The 23,868-nt window shown below is 50.1% G+C and overlaps 1 protein-coding gene across 6 annotated transcripts in view; it reads right to left on the bottom strand.

The window, feature by feature from the left end:
• The window catches only part of ARAP3 (ArfGAP with RhoGAP domain, ankyrin repeat and PH domain 3), a 35,205-nt gene that overhangs the window by 1,412 nt on the left and 9,925 nt on the right, over window positions 1–23,868 (bottom strand). For 3 of the 6 annotated variants that reach the window (XM_055285853.2, XM_063642709.1, XM_055285858.2), the window contains 28 exons: window positions 18,421–18,624; window positions 18,217–18,286; window positions 17,830–17,950; window positions 17,558–17,742; window positions 17,369–17,475; window positions 16,919–17,118; window positions 16,740–16,825; window positions 16,418–16,600; window positions 16,113–16,248; window positions 15,359–15,475; window positions 14,764–14,911; window positions 14,552–14,654; window positions 11,247–11,466; window positions 10,148–10,211; window positions 9,758–9,921; window positions 6,871–7,083; window positions 6,512–6,617; window positions 4,913–5,060; window positions 4,542–4,610; window positions 3,728–3,802; window positions 3,514–3,628; window positions 1,886–2,014; window positions 1,672–1,805; window positions 1,362–1,444; window positions 1,229–1,264; window positions 1,034–1,097; window positions 786–923; window positions 527–565 (listed from right to left, as the gene is read on the bottom strand). In XM_055285853.2, coding sequence (XP_055141828.1) covers window positions 527–565; window positions 786–923; window positions 1,034–1,097; window positions 1,229–1,264; window positions 1,362–1,444; window positions 1,672–1,805; window positions 1,886–2,014; window positions 3,514–3,628; window positions 3,728–3,802; window positions 4,542–4,610; window positions 4,913–5,060; window positions 6,512–6,617; window positions 6,871–7,083; window positions 9,758–9,921; window positions 10,148–10,211; window positions 11,247–11,466; window positions 14,552–14,654; window positions 14,764–14,911; window positions 15,359–15,475; window positions 16,113–16,248; window positions 16,418–16,600; window positions 16,740–16,825; window positions 16,919–17,118; window positions 17,369–17,475; window positions 17,558–17,742; window positions 17,830–17,950; window positions 18,217–18,286; window positions 18,421–18,624 — 3,457 coding nt within the window. The remainder of the gene's footprint in view (window positions 1–526; window positions 566–785; window positions 924–1,033; window positions 1,098–1,228; window positions 1,265–1,361; window positions 1,445–1,671; window positions 1,806–1,885; window positions 2,015–3,513; window positions 3,629–3,727; window positions 3,803–4,541; window positions 4,611–4,912; window positions 5,061–6,511; window positions 6,618–6,870; window positions 7,084–9,757; window positions 9,922–10,147; window positions 10,212–11,246; window positions 11,467–14,551; window positions 14,655–14,763; window positions 14,912–15,358; window positions 15,476–16,112; window positions 16,249–16,417; window positions 16,601–16,739; window positions 16,826–16,918; window positions 17,119–17,368; window positions 17,476–17,557; window positions 17,743–17,829; window positions 17,951–18,216; window positions 18,287–18,420; window positions 18,625–23,868) is intronic. The other 3 variants (XM_055285856.2, XM_055285855.2, XM_063642708.1) reach the window with 3 other exon arrangements.

Here is a 23,868-nt window from a genome sequence, read left to right as displayed (position 1 = left end):
TCTCGGCTCACTGCAACCTCCGCCTCCCAGATTCAAGTGATTCTCCTGCCTCAGCCTCCCAAGTAGCTGGGATCACAGGCATGCACCACCACACCCAGCTAATTTTGTATTTTTAGTAGAGACAGGATTTCACCATGTTGATTAGGCTGGTCTTGAACTCCTGACCTCAGGTGATCCACCCACCTCAGCCTCCCAAAGTGCTGGGATTACAGGCATGAGCCACTGTGCCCGACCTTTCTCCTTTTATTACCGCATCTTACATCCCTCATTTTCCTCATCCTTTCTGGCCTCCTCTCTCTGTCCTGTCCCTCTCCCTCTCCCTTTTTCTCTTTCTCCCTCTCTATCTCTCTCTCTCTCACACACACACACACACACCCTGATGGCCTACACACACACACACATACACACACACACACACACACACACCCTGATGGCCTACATGAGGAAAACAGCACACCCGGGGCTCAGGCAGCACAGAGGAACACAAGGTTGACAGGTACACTGCTGAAGCAGGCACAATACTCACAAAGAACATGGACAGGGTCCTCCGGTTGTGTAGTCGCCGCTGGACACAGGTGGGGCGGGGACAAGGGGAGGGAAAGACATAAAGACACAGTGAGGACTAGCAACAAGAGACAGGGGTGGGGAATGGGGGTGAAGAAGGCAGAAGGGAGGGGGACAGTGAGCATAGAATGGCACCAGGCTAGCAGGCACACCACTCCCTACTGCAATGTGACAAGGGTTACGACAGGAATCAGGGGTTGGGGCAGGCTGGGGTGCCTTACCAGGGTCTGATTGGCAGAGAGGAGGGTGGCTCCACTGTCATCCCCACGGATAGGCAGCAAAGGCATAGTGCCAAACTTCTGACGGGCAAGGTCAGAGGAGGAACGGCGTCGTAAGACCACTGGCTGCTGGTCATCGTGCTGGTGGAAGCATGAAGGGTTGGCACCAGTGGGTATGAAAGGCACTGAGGAGGATAGCTGGGCCCCAGGGGGACCACAGACCCAGCCCTCAGCCTTTTCATTCCCCTCACCTGGGCTTTAAGGATGCTGGTGGTCCAATCCCACATCTCATCCTCGTCAGTGCAGGACAAGTAGCTGGGGTGATCAGAGTGGAATCAGAGGGAGAGAGAGGATCACAGCTATAGGAATGGAGCATAGAAAGAGGGAAGAGAAAAGACAGGGTGCAGAGCTGGGACAGAGGAGAAGCCAGGGCAGGAGGTACTCACAGGTGCATCTTCTCCAGTATCAATGTGAAGCCCCACCTGGGAGACAAAGAAGAACAGTGATGGGGCAGTCAGAAAGGGCAGGGGGGTGAAGGCAGGAAGGCCCTGGAAGTGCGGGCTGGGGAAGAAAACTCACGGTGTTGGGGGCTTTAACTTCTTGCGGATTCCCAGGTAGACTTTGGCACCCTCCAAAGGCCACTCCCTTTCTGGTTTAGAGCTCTGAGAACAGAAACAGAGTCAGCGAGATGGAGAGATGAGAGATCATGGTTAATGATGTCAAGACGTCATGGAAGCAATGGGGTCTGTGGTCACAGGGTCACAGAAGTCGGGGGCAGGGAAGCAATGAGATTGATGAGAGTATGGGCTGTGGAGTCAGAGGGTGGGTGCAGTCATGGCTTCTCTCCATGGCCACCCAGCATCCCACGCCTCTGGCCCCAGGGCCTCACTTTCTTCTCCTTGAGCAGCAGCAGGCAGCGGCCACGCAGCAGAAAGAACCTCTCCTGGAAGCGGCTTCCCAGCAAGCGGGGTGGCTCCTCACGACACCGCAACAGCCCCACCCGTGGGCTCTCACGTCGGATACCTGGGCATAGATGGGCAATCCTGGGTGGAGGGTGCTAGGGGAGAGACCTGGGGGATGCTGGGCAGAGGAAGGAGGCTCACCTGTGAAGAGGCAGCCAGCTTGGGCCAGGGGGACTTTTTTCAAGAGCAGGGAGGCTGAGCAGGGCTCTGGGAGCTGGCACCATTGTAAGGCCTGCTCTAAGACCTTTTCCTTGGGATGCAGTGGCCGCTCTTAAGGGGAAAGGTGAGGGTTTATATATCAATCAGCATATCCATAATAAGCCCCCAGCTCTCACCAGTCATTCATTCATCCATTCAACTATCCAACCACAGACATTTATTTTTCACTGTCTCTATGCCAGGCTGTGCTGGCCCTGGGATACGGTGGTGAGCATGATACACATGGCCTCCCTTCACAAAGCACACAGTCTAGTGAGGGTACAGACAACAAAATAATTGCAGACAAATAATTGCTTTGCAAGAAACAATAAGCTGAGTGAGCAACAGGACAGCAACTGAGATAGGGTAGTCAGGCAAGACCTTTCAAAAGTGGCACTTGAAGACGAGACTCAGAGATCTGAAGGATTAGGAAGAGCAAGCCATGCTAAGATTGGGTGGTAGAAGATTTCAAGCATGACAAAATGCAAGAACAAAGGCTGGCAATCAGGAAAGATGTATTTGGGGAACTAAACAGCCAATGTAGCTACAGCAAAGAGGATAGATACGAGAACAGGTGATGTGAGATGAGGCATGGAGGACGCAGGGGCCAGACATTCAAGGCCATGTGGGCTGTGGTAAGGGACTGGAATGATACTTTAAGTTCAATGGGAAGCCACTGAAGGGTTTTAACCATAGGAAGGATATGAGCTGATTTATGCTTGAAATGTTCACTTGGCTGCTGCATGGAAAATGGATTGTAGGGAGGCAAGCATGGAACACTGTCCAGCTATCCCCTTTCTGGGGCCACACATTTTAGTGGTTATTGTTGACAAACAAAAAGATAATGGTGACTTCAACTAGGATGGTGGTAGCAGTGGAGATGGAGAGAAGTGATCAATTCTAATGGAATCGACAAGACTAGTTGGTGAGTTGGGTATGAAGATGACACAAAGGGAGGAGTCCCAAAGAACTCCCAGGTTTCTGGCCTTAATCACTGGGTGAATTGTGGTACCATTTACTGAGTTGGGAAAAACTGGAGAATGGCCTAGGCTTTTTTTTTTAGGAAAGGGGCTAGAAATCATCTAAATTGGTCTTAGATGTTTTACATTTGAGTTGCTAGTCAGAAGTGGAGGTGTTGAGTAGGCATTTGGATATGAGTCTGGAGCTGAGAGGAGAGATGTGGGCCAGAGATATAAATTTGGGTGTTAGGTTATTAATGGCATTTAAAACCATGAGAATGGGTTAATTCATCCAAGGAGAAATGTAGATAGATAAGAGAAAAGGGCCTAGGATTGAGCCATGGGTCTCTCCAACATTTGGAGTCTGGGCAAAAGAGGAAGACAAGCTCCCTTTAAGGTAAAAGGTAAACTACGAGCTTGTGGGGGTCACTAAGGCCAAGATGGAAGAATACTGAGGAAGAGGGAGTGAGTCAACTGTGTTGAATGTCCGCTTGCATGGATGAGTGGATGAGTCCACTGTATTTGGTAACATGAAGTCACTGATGACCTTGACCGCACAACCACACACACGCATATACACATGCATGAACACACAGGCATGGTCATACTCACCCAGCTCCCCATGCTCGCGAATCTCAAAAGTCACCCACAAGTCCATCCCAGCTGCTGTCCCCCGCATCTCCAGTACCTGGTTAGTCAACTCCTCAGCAGTCAGGGTTGGGGACACCTGGGGTCAGGGCAAGAGCAGAGAATCCATGCTGGTCAGGCCATTGCCCCTGGAACCTCACTATCCTCTTATTTCCCCTCCAGTCCCCTCGGGACCAACCTTCAGGGTGACACAGTTGTCTGGGAGCTGCTGCTCTATATAAACTTCCATGATGAGGTCTCCAGCCTGAGACAGCTGAGGGGAGGGGTAAAAAAGTCAGAAGGACAAAAAAAGGATGCAAAAGACATCAAAGTCAGAGGTTTCCTCGTATTGCCTCATAAGCGACTCTTCCAACAAAGGTCTCCTCCAACCCCAATGTCACTCAGGCTCTTAAAAGGGAGAACTCTGGGAGTGGCAGAACTGCATCTTTAGGCTGCATATGTACTTCCCAAGGCATCATAGTGGTTGGGAGGACAGATGTGGAGTCAGACTGCCTGGTCTCTGCCACTTGCTACAGGGTGACCTTGAATAAATGACCCACTGAGCCCTTTTCTTTATTTGAAAAAAATGAGACTACCTATTTCATGGAGTTGTATCATACTAACATGAGATTAGAGATGCTTGGAATATAGTAAGTCCTCAGCTATGTTTGCTATTATATTTATTATTATTATTCTCACTGCTTTGTCTGACTTTACTAACTCCTCCTTGGATCTCTTACACTTAGTAGTAAGGTCTCACTTGATGTTCCCATAGAAAACCAAACCAACTATCCAGTGCCAAGATTATCACCAGGAAGAATCCTCATGGTGGAACAAATGGAGCAAACCCTAACCAAACCCCACTCTCCAAAGCACTTCTCTCATTGGGTTCCCCCTGAGTGCTGGTGTCCAGAAGGACAGGCTGGAAACTTCCTCAACTGGGCAGAAAGTCAGCTTCCTGTCCTGATATCTCCTCTTGCCCCATTCAGGAGACTAAGGTCAGGACGAGTTACCTGCACATCCTTCCAGGTGGTGATAAGACTGACCTCCAAGTCAATCTGAGCTACCTGGTCAGAATCGATCTGTGAAAGAGCCAAAAGAGAGTGTTGGGGTGCTGGAAGAGGATCTGCAGGGAAGATCTCAAGGCCAAGGAGGACCTGTTTAAGAGGGTTGGAGGCCAGAAGAGCTAAGAACCAAGGGGGTGAGGATGTTGGAAGTGAAGTTGTGGGAGAAAAAGGCCCAGGGCTCTGGGAGGTGGTTCCTGGTGTAGCCGGCCACCAGAGGCCTGGGCTGGGGGCTTGTTGGGGTGAGCAGGATCCAGAGTCTCTGGGTCCTGTGAGGGTAGGGGAAAGGGGTTGTGGGTTAGGGGTCAGGAAAGCCTTACATCAAAGACAGAGATGTAGCCGTCGATGAGCTCTTGCAGCACCCGCACCTCGTGCTCCCCTCGCCCATCCGTCTGGAACACGCTGGGTGCAAACAGCAGAGCCAGGTTCCGCGTGCACATCTGGTTTAGAGCCGCACATTTCTGCACCCTGCAGAGGGGTGCCAAGGTCTTCATCAGTGTAGCCATTCATTCAGCAAACACTTATTGAGTCCCTATTGTATGCCTGGGCTAAGTGCTTGGAATACAGCAGTAAGACAATATTGGCCTCAAGGAGCTCCCAGTCTAGGGGAGACAGATAAGGCAAGAATCAGCAAACTTTTTATTTAAAGGGACAGATAGTAGACATTTTAGGCTTGCAGGACAGACAGTCTCTGTTGTAACTCTCAGCTCTGTTGCTGCATCATGAAAAGAGCTATAGAAAATATATACATGAATGGGTGTGGCTTTACACTTTAGGTACAAAACTTTATTTACAAACATAGGCAATAAGCTGGATTTGGCCCATGGGCCTGTAGTTGACCAATCCCTATAATATAGTATATTTTTATTATTTATTTATTTTTATCTTTTGTAGAGATGGGATGTCTCACTATGTTACCCAGGCTGGTCTCCAACTCCTGGGCTCAAATGATCCTCCTGCCTTGGCCTCCCAACATGTTGGGATTACAGGTGTAAGCCACCACACCTGGCCCCTGTAATATAGTATAATCAGTGCAATACAGAAATGGCTTCTCCCCAGAATTCCTCAAAGGCCTGTCTCCCTAACAGATTGGTAAAGGTAGATGTGCGTCTTATTCATTTTTGTGTTTCTTATATCTAACCCTTTCTCTGACATCGCATAATAAAACAAAATGATATTGATTGCTAACCATTTCTGAAGGCTTATGACATGCCAGATGTACTGGCATGTACTATACTAAGAATTTTATGAATTTTAACTCTCTCTTTTTTTTCCTTTTTTCTTTTTCTTTTTTCTCTTTTTTTTTTTTTTTTTTGAGACAGGGTCTCCCTCTGTCACCCAGGCTGGAGTGAAGTGGTACAATCTTGGCTCACTGCAACCTCCACCTCCTGTGCTCAAGCGATTCTTGTGCCTCAGCCTGCTGAGTAGCTGAGATTACTGGTATGCACCACCACGCCGGGCTAATTTTTGTATTTTTAGTAGAGGCTAGGTTTCACCCATGTTGGCCAGGCTGGTCTTGAACTCCTGGCCTTAGGTGATCTGCCCACCTCAGCTTCCCAAAGTGTTAGGATTACAGGCGTGAGACACCACGCGCCCAGCCTTCATTTAACTGTCTCATAAACTATGAGGTGGATATGATTCATTACATCATCCATTACTTCCTTTTAGAAATGAAGAAATTGAGGCCCAGAGAGAACAAGTAACTTACCCAAAGTCACACAGCTAGAATGACGGCACCAGATTAAAGCCTAGGTCTGCCTGATCCCCCAAATCCATTCTCTGAACCTTAATGCTATGATACCTTCACTTAACAACTGTTTGTGGAATGAACAAATGAATGAATGAATGAATAAATGAATCAAAGTGCAGGGTCAGATTGAAGTGAGGAAGGGTCCTGCAGAGGGTCTAGCCATACTGACCGATAGAGATGCCCAATGAGGGTGGCCAGTGTGCGGCGGTTGACCCGCGGCAGGCAGCCAATCACGTCTTTATATTTCTCCAGGCGCTGATTCTTCTGGGGCAGCTCTGGGGATGGAATGGAGGAGGGCTGGGGAGGACCCAGGAAGAAAGAGTGGCAGCTGGTATGGAGGGAGGGATTTTTAGACACAAATGCAGGATGGCTGTGTCTCTGCCCCCTTCCCACTTCCCCCTGAGCCAAGTCGCTGGATGATCCCCCAGGGTGGGAAGTGATGGGGAGGAGGGCTGCCAAACCATGGATTCTGGTGGGGGAAGGCAGAGATCCTGGTTGGGACTTGGTTCTCAGGGATCTTAGGAATACCAGCAGCCTCCCTCCAGCGAGGCAGCAACCGTGCAGAGGTCACAGGGTCATCGAGCTCACGAAAGAAGCGTTTGAGTGTGTCAGTGACATCCTCCACAAAGTGCTCCCCTGGTCGGAGCTTCACCGACCGGGCATCCCGACGGAACTCAGCCAGGAGTCTCAGGCTGCGGGCACGAGCGCCCCCTTTCCGGTATACACCTTCCAGCCGGAGCCCTGAGGAGAGCCAGGCGTCTCTGCTCACCATGGTGCAAAGGCTACCACCACCTACCACGGCCCATCTGTGGCCTCCCTATGTGGTATGTGGCTGATGGGGGCATGGGATTCAGAGAGGAGGAGATCTATGCCTCCATGGTCTTGATTCTCAGGTCTCTGCTGGAGTCATCCTCAGAAAGTCCTTCCCTGACCTCACTGTCACAAGTAAAAACCCCCATCACACTGTATCTCCTCACCACTTTTATTTTTAAATAGCACTCTCTGAAATCACTTTATAGTCCATCCTCATTATCTGTGGATTCCATATCTGCACATTATCCTACTTGCTAAAAGTTATTTGTAACCCCAAAATCAATACTTTTGGCATTTTCATCATCATTTATGAACAGAGTGAAGAAAAATTTAAGTCCCCTCCCCAATGTGCATGTTCTTACTCTAAACAAGTGTATCCTTTTAATGGTATATTTAGAGCCATATTTTTGTGCTTTTTGTTGGTGACTTCACTGTTTAAAATGGCCCACGTATAGTGCTGAAATACTGTCTAGTGTTTCTACGTGTGAGAAAGCTGTGACATGCCTTACAGAGAAAATACATGTGTTATATTAGCTTCCTTCAGGCATGAGTTACAGTGCTGTTGGCCTTGAGTTTAGTGTTAACAAATCAAACAATATATATAAAATAAGGTCTCTTTACACAGAAAAACACATAAAACAAGCATACATATTAATCACTTGACTAAAATGTTATTGTAACCAGAGGCTAGCAGGAAGCTAACCCTGTATTTCCTCTGGGGCAGTGATTCAGTATTCACTAATTAAATGTTTGCAGTGACTTAGAGCATAACTATCACAAATAACAAGAACAGACTATATTTGTTTTCTTATTTATTACCCAAGAGATGGGTAATAAATAAGCTTCCTAGGACCCTCCTAGGACCCTCCCTGCTTACTGCCATATCCCCAGTGTCTGACACATGGTAGCAGCTCGACCAGTGTATGCTGACTAAACAATGGTGGTGCAGGAACCTTGGAGGGGAGGGAATGAACACCCAGATTCTTTCTTTTTTATTGAGACGGAGTTTTGCTTTTTCGCCCAGGGTGGAGTGAAGTGGTGCCATCTCAGCTCACTGCAACCTCACCTCACAGCAATTCTCCTGCCTCAGCCTCCTAGGTAGCTGGGATTACAGGCACCCGCCACCATGGCTGGCTAATTTTTGTATTTTAATAGAAACAGTGTTTCACCATGTTGGCCAGGCTGGTCTCGAACTCCTGACCTCAGGTGATCCACCTGCCTCAGCTTCCCAAAGTGCTGGGATTACACACTTGAACCACCACGCCCGGCCCCATATTCTTTCTTCAGGGATTTCTCACTGGGCCTCTGACTTATTTCCTCCTTCGAACACGAGAGAGGCTGAGAAGAGGATAAGGATGTAGCGCATGGGGGAGGTCACTGAACAAGGCCACTGCCAAGGCATGGAAAATGTTATTAGCCACTGACTTTCCATTTCCCGTGACTAGTAACAATTATTTGTAGGTTTGTGGAGGCGCTGTTTTTTTCCTTACAGTCTGCCCTCTGTAACCATGGGCTCCACAACTGCAGATTCAACGGACATCAAAAATATTTGGGAAAAAACCCCAAGATAACAATATAACAACAACGAAATACAAATAAAAACAATACAGCATAGCAACTATTTCCACAGCACTTGCATTGTATTAGGTATTATAAATGATCTAGGGATCTGCCCACCTTAGTTTTCTGTGAATTTTCCTTATTAAGAGTACAGCCTTCTAAAGAGGGTTCACAGGAGAAATAGATTCTTTTCGGTCCTTATTTAGGATAAAAAACTTACAAAGGGCCAGGTGCGGTGGCTCACACCTGTAATCCCAGCACTTTGGGAGGCTGAGGTGGGTGGATCACCTGAAGTCAGGAATTTGAGACCAGCCTGGCCAACATGGTGAAACTCATCTGTTCTAAAAATATAAAAATTATCCAGGTGTGGTGGGGCACGCCTGCAATCCCAGCTACTTGGGAGGCTGAGGCAGAAGAATTGCTTGAACCCAAGAGGCAGAGGTTGCAGTGAGCTGAGATCACGCCACTGCACTCCAGCTTGGGCAACAGAGCAAGACTCCATCTCAAAAAAAAAAGAAAACAACAACAACAAAAAACTCACAAAGAATTATGGGGGCCACTTGCACAGCTGACCATTTAAGTCCAGAAAACCTCCCACACAGAATAATTCTGCTTAAAACTTCTGGGAATGTGCTGCACAGCTCAGCTCTCACCTCGCAGCTGCTTGCTGTTTGCCATGGCTCTGTGTCCTCAGTCACATTTTCAGTGCTCCTCCCCTACTCCACACTCTGACGAAACTTCTGAACACTTACTACATGCCAGGCCCTGTGCTCAAGGCTTGACGGGCATTGTCTCACTGTCACAATTATACTGGAAAATGAGGACCGCTGGCCCCATTTTACAGATGATGGAATTGAGGTTCAGAAAAGCAAAGCAGCCTGCCAAGAGTCATATGACCAGCTGGGGTCCAGCTGCAGTTTCTGGAGGCAAAGCTCTTCCAGGCTGTGCTCATGTTCCACCCTGGCTGTGCTCACGTTCTCCACCCCCTCATCCCCCCCACCCCCCACCCCCATTGGCTCAGTATCAGCCAGTGCCTACTCACCATGCTGGGTAACAAAACTGATGCAGGCATCCACGATGATGGGGATGTCACCCCGGCTCATCTGCTGCTCCTGCAGCCCTGTGCCACCCCCACCAGCCGCGCCCCCAATGGCTGCGTTCCATGCCGTGAAGTCCAGCCGGCCCTCTCCTTGCAGATACAGGGTCCTGAGACCCCAGAGGCCTGAATCAGAGCCAGCTCCTCTGACAGGCCCAGATGCATGGGGACCAGACTTCCCAGAGCCACCAGCAGAGGGCAGCAACACCCAACCCAAATGATCCCGGAGCAAGGGAAGAAACTGAGGAAGTGGGCAATGGCCCAGCAGGCCAGGTTGCAGAGTGTGGGCTCCGCTCCAGGAAGGGGAGCCCCAGGTCAAGGGCAGGGGCAATTTACCTTCCTGTCTCCACCAGGACCAAATGCTCTTTCTTGTCTGGGGTGTCAGCTGCAGAAACCACACCTGGGAGGAGAATCAGTGGACATTTTCATGATTATTGTCTTCATTATAGAGACTATTATTTATTAAATGCTTAACGTGCATAGATGCCAGGCTAGGAGCATTACAAAAAACGTTCAGTTGAATCCTATGAGTTATGTACTATTATTCCCATTTTATAGGTGACACATCAATCTCAGAAAGTTTAAGTAACTTGCCCCAGATTACTTGCTATAAAATGGCAAGGCTGAGCACAAACCCAGGTCGCTTGTTTCCAAAGTCCTAAAATATTATCTTACATTGTTCCTCTTTTAGGAGAAAGGAAAGCAGTGAGGGTACCCAGTACCCTCTCCCAGGACCCAACCAGCAAGTGATTCCAAATAATAATAATATTTATAGGCCAGGCACAGTGGCTCACTCCTGTAATCCCAGCACCGTGGGAGGCCAAGGTGGGTGGATCACCTGAGGTCAGGAGCTCGAGACCAGCTTGGCCAACACGGTGAAACCCCTTCTCTACTAAAAATACAAAAATTAGCTGGGTGTGGTGGCAGGTGCCTGTAATCCCAGCTACTTGGGAGGCTGAGGCATGAGGATCTCTTGAACCTGGGAGGCGGAGGTTGCAGTGAGTTGAGGCGTTGAGATCATGCCCTTGCACTCCAGGCTGGAGGATAGAGCGTGACTCTGTCTCCAAAAAAAAAAAATAATAATAATAATAACATTTATTGAGCACTTAAAAAATGCTTGTCAGGCTCTGCGATACATGTTTTAGATGCATTACCCTATTTGAACCTCACTACAACCCTCTGAGGAAGGTGTTATTATTGTGCCCATTTTAAAGATGAGGAAACTAAGGCACAGAGGTTAAATAACTTGTCCAGGGATATACAGCTAGGAAGTGATGAAGGTGGGGTCTAAAGCTGGGCAGTTTCCCTTCAGAGCTTGTACCTGAAGCCACCATGTTCTGCTGTTTCCCATAAGAACCCCCAAACAATAAAGGTCTGCTCCCATGCACCCCCATGGCCACCCTTCATCCCTGTCCCCCCAAACTTCCCCACTTACTGATCTCCTGTAGCCGCCGCAGATGCACCATGTCCTCAGGGGCTGGGGGGCCAGGGCCCGGCGCTGAGCACAGGAAGAGGTGGTCACCACGAAGGAGGCCAAACCCTGACAGCCAGAGACCAGGGGCCGGGGCTGTATGGGAGGGGGACCGCAGCCATAGGCGGCCCAGCCGCAGCAGCCCGGGGCCCAGCAGCTGGTGGCAGCTCAGCGGGGAGAACCACTGTAGAGGCAGGGGGAGGACAGGAGAAAGGGGGATGGGGGAAGAGATAAGGAATAGGGGAGAGAAATGAGAGTGACCGCGGTAGGGAAAAGCAGAAAAAAACATGAAGAGAAAGCAGAAGAAAAGCAGGAATGAAAAGGGATGGGAGAGAGCGAAGGAGACAGCCAAGGAGGAAACATGAGATGGATGGAGAAAGACAGGAAAGAAATTCAATTCAATTCAGTTTGCTCTCCCCAACATAAAGAAGACCCCTGTGTGGCAGCCTCGTGCCCTTAATTGAGGTGTCGGTATAAGAAAGAATACTCATTCTTGTGCAGTGCCGTGATCATGGCTCACTGCAGCCTCAACCTCCCCCAGCTCAGGTGATCTTCCCACCTCAGCCTCCTGAGTAGCTGGGACTACAGGAGCATGCCATCACACCTGGCTAATTTTTTTTACTTTTTTTGTAGAGATAGGGTTTTGCCATGTTGCCCAGGCTGGTCTCAAACTCCCACCTTGGCCTCCCAAAGTGCTGGGATTACAGACACGAGCCACTGCGCCCAGCCAAAAAGGCATACTCATTCTTTATAGCCAAAAATGCTACACCTGAAGACTCATGATGCCCTGAGAAATCCCACCACCCTAGGGGGCTGGGGAGAAGCTTCATAGAGGAAAGGATGTTTGAGGTCGACTGCAAAGCAGTGCTTCTCAAACTACCTGCAGTAAATTGCAGTAAAGGACCAGGGTTTTTTCCTTTTTCTTTCTTAAAGTCCCAAGCTGTCATTAACCAATAGTGTACTTTCTTTCTTTTTTTTTTTTTTTTTGAAATGGAGTTTTGCTCTTCTCTCCCAGGGTGGAGTACAGTGGCATGATCTCGGCTCACTGCAACCTCCGCCTCCCGGGTTCAAGAGATTCTCCTGCCTCAGCCTCCTGAGTAGCTGGGACTATAGGCGCTAATGTCTGGCTAATTTTTTGTATTTTTAGTAGGGACAGGGTTTCACCATGTCGCCCTGGCTGGTCTCAAACTTCTGACCTCAGGTGATTCACCCGCCTCAGCCTCCCAAAGTGTTGGGATTAGAGGTATGAGCCACCACGCCCAGCCAATACTGTGTTTTCTTTTTTTTTCAATACTGTATTTTCATTAAAAAGAATAAAAGTGGCCAGGCGCGGTGGCTCAAGCCTGTAATCCCAGCACTTTGTGAGGCCGAGGCAGGCAGATCACCTGAGGTCAGGAGTTCGAGACCAGCCTGACCAACATGGTGAAACCCCGTCTCTACCAAAAATACAAAAATTAGCCGGGCGAGGTCATGTGCGCCTGTAGTCCCAGCTACTCAGGAGGCTGAGGCAGGAGAATCGCTTGAACCCAAGAGGTGGAGGTTGCGGTAAGCCAAGATCTCGTCACCGCACTGTAGCCTGGGAGACAAGAGCGAAACTCTATCTCAAAAAGAAAATAATAATAATAATAATAAAAATGAATTGCTAGAAAATCTGGATGAAAAAACGAAGAATACAACCCGACCTGCTTTTTTTTTGAGACAGAGCATCACTTAGGCTGGGTGCAGTGGCATGATCACAGCTCACTGTAGGCTCAACCTCTGAGGCTCAAGCAATCCTCCCACCTCAGCCTCCCCAGTAGCTGGGACTACAAGTGAGCACCATCATGGCTGGCTAATTCTTATTTTTTGTAGAGACGGGGTCCCAGGCTACTCTCAAACTCCGGGGCTCAAGCAATCCTCCCGCCTCAGCCTCCCAAAGTGCTGGGATTTGCAAGTGTGAGCCACCATGCCTGGCCCAAGCCCTTTTTTTATAATTAGATTCAACACATAAAATTACTATGTCAAATTGCTATAAAATATTCTAAATGCTTACTCTCAAGTTCTGTGCTTATCCTGTCATGGACCATAACACATAGTCCAGGGGCTAGTATGGTGTGACAGTCTTCACAGCACCCTCCGGGTAGCACTGTCTTAAAGGATGGGATAGCTTTTTGGAAAGTGTAGATAATAATGAGAGGAGACTTAAACCTGGTTGGGAGGGCCATGACAGAGCCCTGAAAAGATATAGAGACAATGTGTTAGTGTGAGGAGTTGTAGGAGGCCTGGGAGAAGGGGGTCAAAAGCCAGAGCAGTGGACCATTTCCCACACAGGAGTGCCAGATGCTGCAGAGATGACCTGGTGAGGCTGGGAGGCAGCCTTGGCCTTTGGAAATGGGAAGGCACCGGTGACCTGCCAGGTAGCAGTTCAGGAGGGCATGGGCAGAGGAGGGCAGCCGCAAGGGGTCAAAGGGGAACTGCAGGCTGCACACGACTTTCTGATGCATTGTCAGGAGGGAAAGGAAGGCACCAGGGTGAAAAGTTGAAGATGGAACAGATCTTAGGGAAAAGCTGTCTTAGGATGGGAGAGATTGTCGTCATCATCGTCATCATCACTACCATCATTATTATTTCAACGCCCACATACTGAGGGCTTGCTGTGTGTGGGCCTCACATGTCATTTAATCCTCAACCCTAGGGGGTGAGTCTTTTACGCCCACTCTACAGATGTGGAAAAGGTCACAAGGCTGAGAGTTGTGAGACTCAAATCCCAGGATGTCTGACTCTAGGGCCTGAATTTTCAGTTTTGGGAATGGCATACAGGAGAAAGATATTGGCTTATCTAAGAATGGAGAAGCTGGGAAATATGAAGGTAGCTTTGCCTCTGGGCCTGCTGGAAAACTGGAGCAGAGGGTGGGTAGTGGGAATCAGAGCCAGCTTCTTCGTGGGAGGAGGCATCGGCACAGTGAGGTTTGGGCCATGAGTTTTGCAGACAGAGGCCTGAATTTTAGTCCTGTGCTCTGCTGCCTCCTAGCTCTGTGACCTTGACCAAGTGAATTTGTAAACTCTAAAACTTAGTTTCCTTATACTTAAAACCTTACCTCAGAGAGTGGTTGTGAAAATTAAATGAGATATCGAGTGGGCAGTGCTTAACACAGGGCCCGGCACAGAATACGTGCTCAGTAACCCTTAGCTGTGAGTGGAAGAAGTGGCTGTAGGAATAAGAGAGAAGATGGGAACATGTGGGGACAAGGAAAGCATGAGATGCTGCAGAGGGCGCTGTCCTGTCTCACCTTGCCCACAGCACTAATCCAGGCCTCCAGACTGTCAGCTCCATCTGTGCCAAAATGCTGGATCCTCCCCCCAGTGAGGATGAGCTCAAAGGAAAAGGGGAACCTGGAGAGAAGATGAGGTCAGTGAGGAGAATGGGACCAATGAGGGGGCTGTCAGGCTGGAGGTTGGGAAGAGAAAAGGGGAAGCTCAGTGATCACAGGAGGGCTATTACCTGTCAAGGTCACCTGGGTCAGTAGGTGGGGGGCTCACACCCAGACATACAATATCCTGGGGCTGTATGAGGCTGAGGGGTTCAGGGCTGTTTTCTGATGCAAACATTTCCAGAGCTGCTCCCAGCACACACCATAGGCGGGGGGGAGCTAAGGCGGAGGGAGATAGTCAGGTGCAGCAGACCTCTGCCCCCACTGTCATAGTTCCAATTTACCAGATATTTATTCTGTGCCAAGCCCTTTGCCCATATATGATCCCATGTAATCTTCACAATAACCCTATGAGGTGTTATACTCAGTCCTGTTTTGCAGATGGGGAAACTGAGGCTCAGTGTCATTAGCTTGCCCAAGACACATAGGTAGGAAGTAGCAAAGCTGGGATTTGATCCAGACAGTCTGACTTCAGAACAGATGCTCTTAACTATCACCCAATGCTGTCACTTGGCATGGTCCCTCTCTCACCCCCAGGACCCCAGCCCATTCCCGGGCATGGCCCCACTTTCCCATCCCAGCCCTCTCCTCTTTGTCCCTCTGCAGTACACTCACACCCATCCACTTTCTGTCCCTGTATCCTCCCATCCCTTGGCTCCCCCTCACCATCCCGGCCCCTGCGAGGGGGTGAGGGTCCAGCTTTGTTGCTGATAGGACTGCAGTACAGGAAGCCGCTGTAAGTAGCAGGCACCACCACCTCATTGTACACACCAGGGGAGGGGTCTGCAAGGGGAAGGGGAAGTAGTCAGGTCAACCAAGTGCAATGGGATCACCTGACACCCTCTGGGGAAGGGATGAAATGGAGAAAGACAGTGGGACCTGACTCCACTGGCAGCACAGCCAAGTAAAGCCCAATGGAGCTGGATCCCTCACTACCCAGATTACAGAAGAGAGAGGCAGGGGGTAATGAGACAGGGAGGCCCCTGGCCCAGCCCCTGCCCACTGCCTCTCCCTACCAGCTAGCCAACCAGGCTCTTAGCTCTGGGTGGGCACCTCAGGGCATGTGCCATCCTGTAAGGGTCTCAGCCCCCTGGCCTGAACAATGGAGGCGAGTGTCACTAAGCTGATCACTTCTTTGAGAGACCAGACTGTCTCCAGGGAGACTAGCCCTGACCTATGGTCAGGCCCTGTCAGGGGTGGACCAGCACTAGCACGTGGAACACCCAGACCCTCCCCCAGCCATGACTGTCATCAGCTATCACATGACATCAGGAGATAGGCCCTGGAGGATCTGAGGGTTTGGGAAACTGCCCAGGCTGGGCCATTGTGACCAGCTAATTGGGGCCCCTTGGAAGAACTGAATCATAGGTTGGGTCTGAGAATTCCTGTGGGGGAGAGAGGAGGCACTTGGGGGAATGACCTGAGGGCAAGAGGCCAGGGCAGCTGCCATCAAGGGCTGGGGGGGACCAGGGCTCCTCGCCCTCAAAGGCCTCAACACAGAGGAGCTGGGTCATGTTCTTCAGTAGGTTGGGTCCTGCCACAGCTGCACACAGTGCCTGCAGGGAGGGAAGGGCCTCTGTCAGCCCCAAATCCCAAACTGAGAGCATTGGGGACAGTCGTATGATCACCAAAAACAGTCTGCACCACCCAAATCTAGGCATTCCAACTCTAGAGAGTGTTTCCTGACCCCCCCACCCCAGATCAGCCCCGCTCTGTCCCTCCTACCTGGAGAAGCTGGCTATGATCTGGGTACTGAGGGTGGGGCTTCCGGAAGAGACCCAGACGGTACTTTCGGGAGATGAACTCTCCCCGGGGGCCAGGGGTCGCATCTGGATGTAGTCCCTCACCTGGGGGTAGAGTCCCTGCCCAGAAGCGGTTGGCACGATCATTTCCCAGGACAATGAACAACTGTGGGATGACAAGGGGCAAAGGCAGGTGAAGGAACTCAAGAGTCAGATGTTCCATTCCTGTCCCCAGGCTGGCCCAAGGCCTACTTATGGACGCTCCCTTCTACCCCTCCCACCTTCTCCCTCTTCTGCCCCCTCACCTGCACTATCTCATTACTCCAGACACTCGTGTCCAGCTTCAGGCTCTGCACCTTGGAGATCCCGGAACCCAGGGCCCGGTGCTGACCTGTGAGGGTGTGAGGGGCATGGGGCATGGGTACCCTGAGCCCTCTAGTCCCAGCCCTCCTGTTCCCCACATGGGCTTGAGGCCAGTCCTCACCTGCACACTGCTTGCAGATGACCACCCCCAAATTGACAGCAGCCCAATCTGGGCGGGAGGACCCACAGTCCGCACAGTGCCGGTTGGACCGATTAGACCAGATCTTCTCAGCCACCTCGTAGTCAGACAGGGTCTCGGTTACTGCTTCCTGCAGAGCGGCCGCCCAGCTCTGCCGAGCACCCCCAGACTCGGCTGTGAAGCTGAGGGGTGGACGGCCAGTCCGTGGGCATGGACCTACCCGCCATGTCCCATCCCCCTGGCTCTTCCTGCAGGAGCCACCACAGGCCACACCTGGGGCAGCCCAGACCCTTCTGACATCTTGACCTAGCTTACTGGACTACCATCCGTGCACACCCTCTGACATCCTACTGAAGAGGCCTCCAGTCCTCTGCACCCTTGTGCCTCCCGCAAAAGTCCCCCAGCCTTGCTTCCCACTGGCCCAGGCCCCACCTGAAGCAGCGATGGGGTGTGAGCAGGTCGAAGCTTCGACTCTTGGTCTCCCGGACGCTGCAGCCCTGCAGTTCGATGAAGCAGATCCCGATGCCCAGAGAGAAGGCCTGGTGGGGTCAGGGGGTGGGCATCATGAGGTGCCAGAAGGGACTAGTTCAGGCCCCTCAGCCCTAGCCCAGCTCTCCTCACCTGCTCACTCTTGTACAGTGCCAGCTCTCCAGGGCTCAAGGCAGCAAACACCTTGGCCTTGTGTCCACGCAGCTCCAGCATGCCCGTGCGGAGGGGTCGGGGTGGCTGGGGGGGCCGGGGGTGGCCCAGGAGGCGCTGCTCCTTCAGACAGGACTGCAGCGTGGAGCACCACGTGTCCCGCTGAGCTGGTGGGGATGGAGAAGCAGGTCAGTGGCTGTTGCTCACACAGCCTCCTTCCCTCCTGCCCTGACTCAGGGGGCTGTGGCCCTCACCCTCGCTCTCTGTGCGGAACACGAACACCCTCTGGCCGGTGATGACCTGGAACTTGTTGTCCTTGCTGCTGCGGGTCATCTCAATGGCAGTCAAAGGTATCACACCCTTAGGGAAGGGGTCCTGGAGAGAGACAGCTCAATGACCCATGAGGACAGGAACCAAGCCATGTGTGCCAGCCCTGGGTCCTGCTCCAGATTTTATAAGATTGGCATTCAATCCACAAGCAGTGGGTACAGCTGCTAAGCCAGCTACTTTAAATGCGGTCATCAGTCATGCAGTCACTGCGCCCCACACACACACCATGGACTTCCCTCCTTCCAATTCTGAGCCCCTCTCAGCCTTCCCTCTCCCTCATCTCCATGTCGTCACATCTCCCAGCCCCCCACCTTGTCACTGCCAAAGTACATCAGACTCCTCCCATTGAACTGCACAAAGCGTCTCTGGAAGACATAGTTTCTGAGGAAGGAAGGAGCCAAGATCAGTGTTTGAGGTTGCATGAGGTTAGGGGGATCATAGGGTCTGGGGGCACTTTCCCCTGCAACCACCTCCCAGCCTCTCTTTTCTCCCTCCTTTCCCCTCCCAGCGCCCACCCCTGAGGGGAGAGCTTGTCTAGCCAGCCACTGAGCAGGGGCGTGGGGCGGTCTGCCGTGAAGGAGAAGCTGGCATAGGGTGAAATGAGGTCATCACTGGTCTCCTCTGTTTCCAGGGTGGGCGATAAGAGGGTGGAGTCTCCAGGTAGCTCAAGGCTGGCATAGCCAGCATCCTCCCGTGCCTCCAGATCCTGCCTGCTGAGCCTTGTGGGGGCCAAGACAGGGAGGGACACACATTAGACAAGTACCCCGGACACCCTCTTTGTACTTTCTCCATCCTACTCACATCACCTAAGAATAGAATGCCTGGCAGGTAATGGATCTGATTTTCTTTTCTTTTCTTTTCTTTCTTTTTTTTTTTTTGAGATGGAGCTTCGCTCTTGTTGCCCAGGCTGGAGTGCAATAGCGCAATCTTGGCTCACCGCAACCTGCGCCTCTCGGGTTCAAGCGACTCTCCTGCCTCAGCCTCCTGAGTAGCTGGGATTACAAGAATACGCTACCACGCCTGGCTAATTTTGTATTTTTAGTAGAGACGGGGTTTCTCCATGTTGGTCAGGCTGGTCTCAAACTCCCGACCTCAGGTGATCCACCAGCCTTGGCCTCCCAAAGTGTTGGGATTACAGGCGTGAGCTACTGCGCCCAACCTCTTTTGAGACAGGGTCTCTCTCTCTCTCTCTGTTGCCCAGGCTGAGCGCAGTGGTGCAATCATGGCTCAATGCAGCCTCAAACTTCTGGGCTCAAGGGATCCTCCCACCCTGAGTAGCTGGGACTACACACATGTGCTGGCCACCACACCTGGCTAATTTTTTAATTTTATTTTTAGTAGAGATGAGGTCTTGCTATGTTGCCCAGGCTGGTCTCAAACTCCTGGGTTCAAGTGATCCTCCCACCTCGGCCTCCCAAATTGCTGGGGTTACAGGTGTGAGCCACTGTGCCCAGCCTGGATCTGCTTTTCAAACGGGAATAGGGAGGTTCAGAACCCTTAAGATTGGCATGGAGCTGCTTTCCTAAGCAGCATACTTGGAATTTTTATTGGGAAAATTTCAGTCCATCTTCTTTGCCATTAGTATGACTTGGATGGAAAAGAGGGGAAGGGCTGTGTAGATGGCTCCCTGTCATGGTTGCCCATGGCTAATCAATATGTCTTGATTCTTTGTCCAAAACGTTCTTGACCTCTCCCTGGACCAAGGACCAAGTTCCCATCAACTCTCATCAGGGTGATGCAAATTCCCTAACTGGCCACCTGCTTTCACTCTTGCCCTCCCTCCCACACTTATTCTCCCACAGGCACCAAAGTGCTCTTTTACAAATGCAGATGAGACCGTTTTACTCCCTTGCAGGAAGCCCTTCAATAACGTCCCATTTGCACTTAGGTTAAACCCAAATTCCAACGGGCTGCAAGAAGTTGTACAGTGAGGCCCATAGCCACTCCCCTGACTGCATCCTGTATTGCCCTGGCCCTTGCTTATAGCCACATTCTCCTCCATGTTTCAGAGCCTTTGCACATGCTCTTCTCTCCACCTAAAACTTGCCTCCTTCCATGCTTCCCTGGGCTGCTTTTTCTCATCCTTCGGGTCTTTGCTTATGTCATCTTCTCAGAGAGGCCTCCCTTAACTAACCTGAGTAGATTCCTCTATTATTCTCTGTCACTTTCCAGGGGTTCTCAACCTCAACAGCACAAAATCACTTGGGAAACACTAAAAAATATCAGTACATGGGCTCCACACCACACACTTAAATGTGAATCTCTGGGAGAGGGCCCAGGCACTTACAGTTTTAAAAGTTCCCCAGCCTAAAAAAAAAAAAAAAAAAAAAAAAAAAGGCTGGGCACGGTGGCTCATGCCTGTAATCCCAGCACTTTGGGAGGCCGAGGTGGGCAGATCACAAGGTCAGGAATTCAAGACCAGCTTGGGCAATATGGTGAAACTCCGTCTCTACTAAAAATACAAAAAAAAAATTAGCCAGGTGTGCTGGCAGGCGCCTGTAATTTCAGCTACTCGGGAGGCTGAGGCAGGATAATTGCTTGAACCTGGGAGGCAGAGGTTGCAGTGAGCAGAGATCGAGCCACTGTACTCCAGCCTGGGCAACAGAGCGAGACTCTGTCTCAAAAAAAAAAAAAGTTTCCCAGCCTATGATACAGCTAAGGTTGAGAACCGCTACTGCAGCCTCTGTTTCCTACTTCACTGAGAAATTGAACTAATCAGATAAGAACCCTCACAGACTCCCAGTGCCATGTTTACCCAATTTCACGCACATATTCTGCCTTCCTCCTGTGACTATAATAAACACTTGTGTCTAAAGCCAGACCCTCCTCTGTGCACTTAATCCTATTCCTCTCACCTACACAATCACTTAGACATCCCTCGCTCTCCTCTCCCCTACATAACTGTCCTTCCCTACCAGATCATTCCTATTCACCTACAAACCTATATAACATTGCATGCAATAAAAAACTCTTGTTGGACAGGTACGGTGGCTCACACCTGTAATCCCAGCACTTTGGGAGGCTGAGGCAGGCGGATCACGAGGTCAAGAGGTCGAGACCATCCTGGCCAACATGGTGAAACCCCATCTCTACTAAAAGTACAAAAATTAGCTGGGTGTGGTGGTGCGTGCCTGTAGGCCCAGCTACTTGGGAGGCTGAGGCAGGAGAATCACTTGAACCCAGGAGGGAGAGGTTGCAATGAGCCGAGATCACGCCACTGCACTCCAGCCTGGGTGACAGAGCAAGACTCCGTCTCAAAAACAACAACAAAAAAAACTCTTTTCTTGACTCTACTTCCTCTAGCAACAATAGTTCCAACTCTCTGCTCTTCTTTGCAGAAAAATTCCTCAAAAGACAGTCTATACTTTTCTATTCTCTCTTAAAACCCACTCTGATCGAGCTTTCACCCCATCACTCTGAGACTGTACTTGTCAAGATCCCCAGTGACCTCCAATTCCAAGGGTCAATTCTAAGTCCTATCATACTCAGCAGCAGACCCCTCAGCAGTGTAGGACACAGTTGGCCTCTCCCTTCTCCTACATTTTCTTCACTTTGCTCCCATGACATCACATTCTCCTGGCCTTCTACTTTGCTATTTCTCTTCTGTCCGTTTTGCAGATTCTTCCTCTTCTCCCAAACCTCTAGATATGGGAGTGCACGAGGGCTTTGATCTTGGTCCTCTTCTCTATCTGCACTCATTCACAGCTGTATGCACCCATCTAAGTGCTGACAACTCTCAAGTTTAGGTCTCCAGCTCCGACCTCTCCCTAGACTCTAAGCTCGTCTATCCAGTGGTCTATTCTTCACCTCTTCTTGGAGGCATAACTTACACCTCAAATTCAACACGTCCAGAACTGCACTCCTAATCTACCCTCACCTCCCAGCTGCCTGAGCACAGTCTTCCCCATCTCAGACCATGGCAGCTCCAGGAACTTTCAGGTGCTCAGGACAGTGCTATCCAGCAGAAGTTAATGCGAACCAAGTATGTAATTTTAAACTTTTCCGTAGCCACGTTTAAAAAAATTAAAAGAAACAGGTGAAATTAATTTTAATAATATATTTTATTTAACCCAACATATCCTAAACATTAACATTTTAGTATGTAATCAACATAAAAATTACTATTTTTACTACATAAAAATTCTGTAATCAACATAAAAATATAAACATAAGATAATTTATGTTTATATTTGTTATATTCATCCAGTATTGCTTTTTCTCATATTAAGTCTTTGAAATCTAGCAGGTGTTTTACATTTATTGTGCATCTCAAAGGATACTAGTCACATTTCATAGGCCCAGTAGTCACGTGTGGCTAATGGCTACTATACTGGTCAGCGCCAGCTCAGACGGAAGCCCTCAAAGTCATTCTTGACTGCCCTTTTTTTCTCAGATCCCAAGTTAATCTGACAGTTTGACTTTAAAATAAAGCCACTTCTCACCATCTCCACTACTATCACTATACTCTGAGGTCTCTCACCTACATTACTATAAAAACCTCCCCACTGGTCTCTCTGCTTCTCCTTTGGCCCCCTGCAGACCACTCCCAACATAGCAACCAGGGGGATCCCTTTATAAAGTCGAAACCCCTCAATGGCTTCCCATTTCACTTAGAGTAAAAGCCAAAGTCCCTTATCTGGCCTCTTGTTTTTGTTTTTTTGGTTTTGTTTTGGTTTTGGTTTTCTGTTTTTTTTTTTTTTTGAGATAAGGTCTCACTCTGTTGTCCAGAATGGATGGCAGTGGCATGATCTTGACTTACTGCAACCTCCACCTCCCGGGTTCAGGTGATTCTCCTACCTCAGCCTCCCTAGTAGCTGGGAGTACAGGTGTGTGCCACTACCCCCAGCTATTTTTTTTTTTTTTTGAGATGGAGTCCTGCTCTGTTGCCCAGGCTGGAGTGCAGTGGCATGACCTTTGCTCACTGCAAGCTCTGCCTCCCGGGTTCACGCCATTCTCCTGCCTCAGCCTCCTGAGTAGCTGGGACTAAAGGCGCCCACCACCACACCCGGCTTTTTTTTGTATTTTTAGTAGAGACGAGGTTTCACCACGTTGGCTAGGCTGCTCTCAAACTCCTGACGTCAGGTGGTCTGCCGACCTTGGCCTCCCAAAGTGCTGGGATTACAGGCGTGAGCCACCGCGCCCGGCCCTTATCTGGCCTCTTTTACCTCTCTGACTTCATCTCCTGCCATTCCTCCCACTGTGGCCCACCTGCCCCATCCAAGATGCCCTGGCCTCCTCACTGCTCCTGGATCCCCTTGGGCACACACCCGCCTTGAGGCCTCTGTTCCAATCACTTGCCCTACCTGGGGCACTCTTCCCCAGTTATCTTCATGGCTAACTCCTTCACCTCCTTCAAGTTTTTGATCAAATGTCATCTTCTTAACACTCCGCTAACTGTAAATGAAAAATTGCAGTCCACCCATTTTGCCCCCAAGCCCTCTTTTTTTTTTTTTTTCTTAGTCACTGCTACCTCCACCTCCCAGGTTCAAGCAATTCTCCTGCCTCAGCCTCCTAAGTAGCTGGGATTACAGGCGCCCACCACCGCACCTGGCTAATTTTTGTATTTTTAGTAGAGACGGGGTTTCATCTTGTTGGCCAGGCTGGTCTCAAACTCCTGACCTCAGGTGATCCGTCTGCCTCAGCCTTCCAAAGTGCTGGGATTACAGGTGTGAGCCACCATGCCTGGCCAATCCCCCAGCCCTCTTACTCTGCTCTATTTTTTCCATGGCACTTAATACCTTTTAACATTCTATAGTATTTAATGTCTTATGTTTATTGTTAACGGACTATCTCCCCACAAGGGCAGGGATTTCTGTGTACACTGATCTATCCCAAGCATCTACATCTGGTGCATGATAGTTGCTCAATAAATATTTGTTGAATGAAAAAACGAAAAGCACTTCTCCTGGCTGGGCACAGTGGCTCATGACTGTAATCCCAGCACTTTGGGAGGCCAAGGAGGT

Source organism: Symphalangus syndactylus, chromosome 7 (genome assembly GCF_028878055.3).
Source record: "Symphalangus syndactylus isolate Jambi chromosome 7, NHGRI_mSymSyn1-v2.1_pri, whole genome shotgun sequence".
NCBI lineage: Eukaryota > Metazoa > Chordata > Mammalia > Primates > Hylobatidae > Symphalangus > Symphalangus syndactylus.
This window is presented reverse-complemented; position numbering and strand designations above follow the sequence as displayed.